The sequence below is a fragment of the Pipistrellus hanaki genome (assembly GCF_964339955.1).
Source record: "Pipistrellus hanaki genome assembly, chromosome: 15".
In the NCBI taxonomy this organism is placed as follows: domain Eukaryota; kingdom Metazoa; phylum Chordata; class Mammalia; order Chiroptera; family Vespertilionidae; genus Pipistrellus; species Pipistrellus hanaki.
The window spans coordinates 44,126,666-44,134,549 of record NC_140517.1 but is presented as its reverse complement, the minus strand read 5'-3'; the positions used below and the strand labels follow the sequence as shown (position 1 = coordinate 44,134,549).

At 68.7% G+C, this 7,884-nt stretch overlaps 1 protein-coding gene across 1 annotated transcript; it reads left to right on the top strand.

Moving 5' to 3' along the window:
• Positions 1-4,038: 4,038 nt before the first annotated feature.
• Positions 4,039-6,742, top strand: PTGIR (prostaglandin I2 receptor). The gene is made up of 2 exons (XM_084905311.1): positions 4,039-5,398; positions 6,354-6,742. The coding sequence occupies exons 1-2, from the start codon at positions 4,628-4,630 to the stop codon at positions 6,735-6,737; spliced, it is 1,155 nt and encodes a 384-aa protein (XP_084761437.1). The 5' UTR covers positions 4,039-4,627; the 3' UTR covers positions 6,738-6,742.
• The last annotated feature ends 1,142 nt before the right edge of the window (positions 6,743-7,884 follow it).

Sequence of the window (7,884 nt, the reverse complement as noted above, 5' to 3'; positions counted from 1 at the left end):
ACATACACACTCACACACACACTCACACACACTCACACTCACACACACGCACACACACACGCTCACATACCCACACTCACACACACACTCACACACACACACACTCACACACATATACACACACTCACACACACACTCACACACACATATACACACACTCACACTCACACACACATATACACACACTCACACACACATAGTCACACACTCACACACATATACACACACTCACACACACATAGTCACACACTCACACACATATACACACACTCACACTCACACACACACACACACACTCACACACACACATACTCGCAAACACACACACACTCACACACACATACACACACACATACACACACACCCATACACACTTACACAGTCACACACACATACAAACACACACACTCATGCACACACACACTCACATACAAACACACACACATACAAACACACACTCACACACACTCATGCACACACACTCACATACAAACACACACACATACAAACACACACACTCATGCACACACGCTCATGCACACACACACTCACATACAAACACACACACACAGTGGACAGCGATCACAGAGATGCACAAACGGGCCTTGGGGAGAAAAATGCCCCACATATGCCGGTCACATGCCACGGCCCCAGCACGCCTGTGGGCGCCCCCCCCCCCCCCGCTGTGTGTCCGTGTCCAGGGGCCCTGCTGCCCGCTGCCCGGTCCGGGGCCCCGCTCCTAACGGGGTGGTGGGGGAGCTGCTGACTCACCCCCGGAGCCGTCCCTCCCCGCAGGGCCCCTCCCCACCCGGAAGCCGCCCGTCCTCCCCCGCCTGCCCCGGGGTGACCTCTCCCCGCAGGCACCTGAGGAAGAGGCCCCGGCCCGGAGGTGTGTCCCGCAGGGCGGGGCGGGGCGGGCGCGGACCGGGGACCCCCAGTCCTCTCCCGAGGAATGAGCTCCAGCCCCGGCCGCCCCCACCGCCCCCCCCCCAACCGATGCCGGTTCCAGCCCCCTTGGCGCAGAGGGGAAACTGAGGCCTGGAGGAGGGCGGGCTTGCCGAGGCCGCACTGGGCAGGGAAACACTGCAGCCCTGAGCGCGCCCTGGTCCCGGGGGCGGGGACAGGAAGCCAGGAGCGGGCGGCTCCGGGAACCAGAGCCCCCCACACACACTCCCCAGATGCCGCGGCGGATGCAGCCTGCCAGTGTCCGCCTCATTAATGCGATAAACCCTCCGCTCCCTCTGCTCTGCCGGCCCGCAGGGCCTGGGCGGGGGGGACAGGCCGGAGGTCTGATCACGCACACATGTGTGTGAGTGTGCGGCGCTCCTGCAGGCCGGGGTGGCCTGAGCTGGGGCACCGTCCTCAGGAAGCTGGGTGCCAGCTGGGCGCGGCGATAGGAGCAGGGCTACTGGGGGCCTGGGGCCGGAGGGGGACCTGGGGCCGGAGGGGGACCTGGGCCAGAGGGGGACCTGGGCCAGAGGGGGAACTGGGCAGGAGGGGGACCTGGGCAGGAGGGGGACCTGGGCAGGAGGGGACCTGGGGCCGGAGGGGGACCTGGGCAGGAGGGGGACCTGGGGCCGGAGGGGGACCTGGGCAGGAGGGGACCTGGGGCCGGAGGGGGACCTGGGCAGGAGGGGGACCTGGGCAGGAGGGGACCTGGGGCCGGAGGGGGACCTGGGCAGGAGGGGACCTGGGCAGGAGGGGGACATGGGGCCAGAGGGGACATGGGGCCGGAGGGGGACCTGAGGCTGGAGGGGAACCTGGCCGGAGGGGGACCTGGGGCTGAGGGGGACCTGGGCCGGAGGGGGACCTGGGCAGGAGGGGGACCTGGGCCGGAGGGGGACCTGGGCAGGAGGGGGACCTGGGCCGGAGGGGACCTGGGGCGGAGGGGGACCTGGGCAGGAGGGGACCTGGGGCCGGAGGGGGACCTGGGGCCGGAGGGGGACCTGGGCAGGAGGGGGACCTGGGCAGGAGGGGACCTGGGGCCGGAGGGGGACCTGGGCAGGAGGGGGACCTGGGGCCGGAGGGGGACCTGGGCAGGAGGGGACCTGGGGCCGGAGGGGGACCTGGGCAGGAGGGGGACCTGGGCAGGAGGGGACCTGGGGCCGGAGGGGGACCTGGGCAGGAGGGGACCTGGGCAGGAGGGGGACATGGGGCCAGAGGGGACATGGGGCCGGAGGGGGACCTGAGGCTGGAGGGGAACCTGGCCGGAGGGGGACCTGGGGCTGAGGGGGACCTGGGCCGGAGGGGGACCTGGGCAGGAGGGGGACCTGGGCCGGAGGGGGACCTGGGCAGGAGGGGGACCTGGGCCGGAGGGGACCTGGGGCGGAGGGGGACCTGGGCCGGAGGGGGACCTGGGGCAGAGGGGGACCTGGGGCAGAGGGGGACCTGGGCCGGAGGGGGACCTGGCCGGAGGGGGACCTGGGCTGGAGGGGGACCTGGGGCGGAGGGGGACCTGGGGCGGAGGGGGACCTGGGGCGGAGGGGGACCTGGGGCAGAGGGGGACCTGGGGCGGAAGGGGACCTGGGCCGGAGGGGGACCTGGGCCGGAGGGGGACCTGGGGCGGAAGGGGACCTGGGGCGGAGGGGGACCTGGGCCGGAGGGGGACCTGGGCCGGAGTGGGAGCCTGCTGTCTCAGAGCAGGGCTGTCACTCCCGGCCGGATGGACACCCGCGCAGGCTCTCCCCTTGGCACAGGCGCTGGGACGGGCCCAGGTGGCGCCGGGGCCGTGGAGCGGCTGCCACCCCTTGTATGGGTGAGGAAACTGAGGCTCCCCGGCTCCCATCCCTGCCCCAGACCATCACAGAGCAAGGCGGTGGTCACACTGGGACAGAAACTCCAGACAGATGGAGTGAGACCCTGAGTTGGGAATCTCTATCCTGCCCAAACCGGTTTGGCTCAGTGGATAGAGCATCGGCCTGCGGACTGAAGGGTCCCGGGTTCGATTCCGGTCAAGGGCATGTACGTTGGTTGCGGGCACATCTCCAGGTGGAGGTGTGCAGGAGGCAGCTGACTGATGTTTCTCTCTCATGGATGTTTCTAACTCTCTATCCCTCTCCCTTCCTCTCTGTAAAAAATCAATAAATATATGTATTTTTTTAGAAAGAATCTCTATCCTGAAAGTGGCCCCTGAAAGATACGGGGTGTCTGAGAGGGTCTCCCAGGTCCCATCTGGCCCTGCGGGGGCGGAGGGTGGTGATGGCCTGGGAGCGCTGGCTCAGTGGGAGCCGGACAGGCGGCTGGGACACAGGAGGGGAGCATTCTGGCCCGGGTGGCGGCAGCTGGGCTGGGTTTGGGGCGGGGCGGGCGGGAGAGATCAGTGTGACCCCGAAGGTGGAGCCTTGGGCGGCTGTCTGTGGCCAGAATGTTGTCCCTGGAGGTCAAGGTCGCGGGGGCTTGGACGGGGGCCTGACAGCTCAGGTGCGGAGCAGGAGGGCCGGAGGGCGTGTCCTTCTGCCCAGGGCTCTGGGCGTGAGCAGGAGCCGGAGCGGGAGCCCAGCCTGAGGACGGCTCCAGGGACCGGCGTTCCTCCCGGCTCCTCCTGGATGGAGCGGAGAGCCGTGTCCAGGGAATAGAGATCTCAGAAGTGCCTGGAAAACACTGCATCGGGCAGGCATTTCCTGGTCGTTTCTCAATCCTAACCCTGGAGCCCAGAATAGATCCCAGGGGCTACCCCAGGCAGCCCTGCACACTGGCCGCTCCGCTCCCAGGCCGTCCGGTCCCCAGTGAGTCCGAGCTCCGTGTGTCACCATCAGGGACCCCGCCCCGGGGCCGCGGGGTGTGCTGGGCCCGGAGGGCAGCGACCTGCGGGCAGCGGTGGCAGGTGGCTCGGTGATGGGGACCGGGGAGGGGGCAGGGCCGGAGGTGGATGTGCTGGCCAGAGGGGGGGACGGAGGGAGCATGCCAGGGCGGGCGGGAGAGAGCCTGGGGAGGGGGGGGGGCCTCTTCTGGAGAAAGCAGGGGGAGGGAAGGCGGGGCAGCGAGAGGAAATGAAAAAGCTGGGGCGAGCAGGCAAGATGAGGAGGAGGGAGGGAGGGAGGAGGAGGGAGGGCAGGAGGGAGAAGCTGACACACACGCAGAGACCTCACAGACAGCCATCCCGGGCCCAGGCGGGCGAGGGGACAGAGGAGGGACAGAGAGAGCCGGCAGAGGTGCGGTGAGCAGGGGCTGCAAGGGCAGAGATGAGGAGAAGCGGGTAGAGAGCTGTGGGAGCCGGGGGAGAGAGGAGGAGGGCGAGGCAGAGGGTGTGGGTAAGGGAGGGGACAGAGACAGACAGCAAGACGCAGAGAGACAGAGGGACAGAGGGAAAGAGGAGAGGAAAAGAGGAAACAGAGAAGGAAAGAGACAGAAGAGAGAGGGAGAGAGAGGGAGAGGGAGAGAGAGAGAGAGAGAGAAAGAGAGCCTGCAGAAGACAGAGCAGAGACAGCCGGGCCCACAGGGAGTCTGGGGGTGACTGGGAGACCTCTGGGGGTGACTGGGAGACCCCTGGGGGTGACTGGGAGACCCCGGGCGGGGAGGCCCATGGGGAGGCAGGCGCTGGATCGCTGAGTGTCTGCACCGGCTCTCCCCGCGCTGCCTCCCGCCCCCGAGGCCCCGCAGCCCAGGCGCCGGCTGGCACGGCCGGGGGATGGCGGACTCGTGCCAGAACCTCACGTACGTGCGGGACTCGGTGGGCCCGGCCACCAGCGCCCTCATGTTCGTGGCGGGCGTGGCGGGCAACGCGCTGGCGCTGGGCATCCTGGGCGCGCGGCGGCGCGCGCGGGCGCGGCCCTCGGCCTTCGCCGTGCTGGTCACCGGGCTGGCGGCCACCGACCTGCTGGGCACGTGCTGCCTGAGCCCCGCCGTGTTCGCCGCCTACGCGCGCAACAGCTCGCTGCTGGGCCTGGCGCGCGGCCGGCCGGCGCTGTGCGACGCCTTCGCCTTCGCCATGACCTTCTTCGGCCTGGCGTCCACGCTCATCCTGTGCGCCATGGCGGTGGAGCGCTGCCTGGCGCTCAGTCACCCGTACCGCTACGCGCGGCTGGACGCGCCCCGCTGCGCCCGCCGCGCCCTGCCCGCCGCCTACGCCTTCTGCGCCGCCTTCTGCGCGCCGCCGCTGCTCGGCCTGGGCCGCCACCAGCAGTACTGCCCCGGCAGCTGGTGCTTCGTCCGCCTGCGCGCCCCCGCGCCCGCCGGCTGCGCCTACTCGCTGGCCTACGCCGGCCTCGTTTCGCTGCTGCTGGCCGCCATCCTGCTGTGCAACGCCTCGGCCACGCTCAGCCTGTGCCGCATGCACCGCCAGCAGCGCCGCCACCAGGGCGCGCTGGCTCCGGGCCCCGGGCGCGAGGACGAGCTGGGCCACCTGGTCCTGCTGGGCCTCATGACGGGCATCATGGCCGTGTGCTCCCTGCCACTCACGGTGAGTCCCCCCTACACCCCCCCAGGCAGCCCGGGGTGGGGGGTGGTGGGTATGGGGGTGCCCAGCTCCGGGCTCCCTTGTTGGTGCCCATTTCGAGGATGTCAAACTGCGGCTGGCTTCCAGGAGGAGCCTCTCCCACGTGTGCTTCTGCTCCTCTGACCTCCTCCTCACCCCTGGGGCACCCCCCACCCCCTTCCGGATTTCCTGTCCCCACATCCTCAGGGGCTCCCTGGCCTCCCCTGGCCCCAGTGAGGAGAAGGCCCCCCTTCATAGGGCCCTTGCCCTGTGGCTGACCCCTCTGCGGGCATTGACGGAGAACAGGTCCGAGTTCTCACGATGAGGGGCCGTGGGGTCAGTGTTCTCACACACAAAGGGCAGTGGCTTCTGCCCACGATGGCAGAGTCCGGTCTGCACCCCAGGCTGCTTTGGTTCCAGAATGTGACCCCCCCCACTCCAATTCCCCCACCCAGACACCCGGGCTCCCTCCGCCCAGTGCCACCCTCTATCTGCCATGACCCCCTCCCCACCCCTTCCTCTGTGCCCGCCCAGCCTCTCCGGGGTGGAAGCAGGCAGACCCGTCTGCTGGCACCTGGTCACCCATCTGTCCTCTGGCCTCGCTCTCTTTCTGTGGAACCCCGGGCTGAGCTAGGGAGAAGCACCCCAACTTCAGGGGGTTACGGAGGACGCGGGGACGCGCACAGCCCGGCCGGGGCCGCCCACACGTCCGTCTCTCCCTCTGGGCCTCCAGGCTGCTTCCTGGGACTGGCTATCTCCCCGCTCCCCGGATGCCTCGCCTCGTTTCTTAGTTTTCATCTTATTTCCTTCCCCTTCTGCCAGGCCCCCCTCCCTCCTGCCCCCTGGGCGAGCAGGCGGGTGGAGGAGGGCGAGGCGGGCGGTGGGTGGTGGGCGGTGGGTGGTAGGCGGGCACCGGCTGACACGCCCCGCCCTCCCGCAGATCCGCGGCTTCACCCAGGCCATCGCCCCCGACAGCAGCGAGATGGGGGACCTCCTCGCCTTCCGCTTCTACGCCTTCAACCCCATCCTGGACCCCTGGGTGTTCATCCTCTTCCGCAAGGCCGTCTTCCAGCGCCTCCGGCTCTGGCTGTGCCGCCTGCGCCCCGGGCCGGCCGGCGGCCGCCCCCCGCACCCCTGCTCCCAGCACCCCCGCTCCCAGCCCGCCCCCGGGGGGAAGGACCCCGGGGGGAAGGACCCCGGGGGCAAGGAGGGCAGCCCCGTGCCGCTGCCGGCCTGGGGCGAGGCCCAGCGGCCGGGCGCCGCCGCCGTGGAAACGGGAACGCCGTCCAAAGAGGAGGCCTCGGCCGCCTGCTCGCTCTGCTGACATCCTGGCGTCCGGGGGCCTCCTGCCCGTCTCCCGGGACAGCGGCCCGACCGTCCGGGGAAGCTGGCAGCTGCTGGTGGACAAGCAGGACCATGAACCCTGGAGCTCGCACTGGCCTGCCAGGCAGGGCCTTCGCCCCTGAATCTCGGGGGAGGGTTGGGAGGGGCGGTCAGCCAGCTGCTGTTCTCCTCCAGGGTGGCCACACCAGCTGTGGGAGGAGAGCGGGGGAGAGGGAGCACAGAGCAGTTCCCTCAAAATGACCGATGGCTGCCGGCTGGGTCCCGGCCGCCCACCCGTCTCACGGTCTAAATATTTGGAAGGCGGGAGAGTTCTCAGAGCTCCCGGGCTCTGGCGTCTGTTAGGGTCAGTGCTGCTGCCGGTCCCCACCCATTCAGGGCGCCCCCGGCCCCGGGGGTGTGTGTGAGGGGGCCTGCCCTCTCCCAGTCTCTCCCCAGCCACGCCCTCTGCCTCCCTCACTCTATTCTCATTCCCCACCTAGCCCGGAGCTCCCCTCCCTCAGGAGGGCACGGGTGTGGGTGACACTGCTGGGCGTGTGCCGGGAACTCGGTGTGGCTCCGGGGTCATAAAACTCCGACTGGGGAGGCACGGGCGTGGCCACGTGTGAATCCCAGGCGCGGCCCAAGAACGCAGGCCTGAGTCCTGTGCCTGCGCCCAACGGAATAGCTGCCTCCAGACAGAGCCTGACGTGTCCTGAGAGCCTCACAAAAATGTCATTCATTCATTCTTCATTCATTCATCCATTCATTCATTCATTCATTCTTCATTCAGCAAGTAGTGGGCGCTGACTCTGCGGGGTGCTGGGGACACAGACGAGTCTCTGCCCCACCCTGGACTCCGTGGGGAGGTCTCCAGGCTGCCACCCCTGCCCTCGGAGGGGCCCAGATCGCGGGTGCCCGGGAGTGAGCCGGGGGGGGGCGGGGTTGGGGTGGGCTGAGGAGTTGAAAGGACGCATGCTTAGGGTGGTGGTGGGGTGAATGGGAAGTCGCCCCCCCCCATTCCCTGATCCGGGCCCACCTCAGTCCCCTTTCTCATTGCTCCCGGGTGAAAACAGTGAATCAGAACCTGGGGTGGGGGGGTGGGGGGGGGGAGGCAGGGCAAGAGCCTTCGTGGCGGCTGACAGCAGCGA

Excerpts from the sequence above, each read along its gene's own strand:
- PTGIR (XM_084905311.1), top strand. The coding sequence starts at position 4,628 with ATGGCGGACTCGTGCCAGAACCTCACGTACGTGCGGGACTCGGTGGGC. Across the intron at positions 5,399-6,353 it reads TGTGCTCCCTGCCACTCACG|ATCCGCGGCTTCACCCAGGC; the intron begins GTGAGTCCCCCC and ends GCCCTCCCGCAG.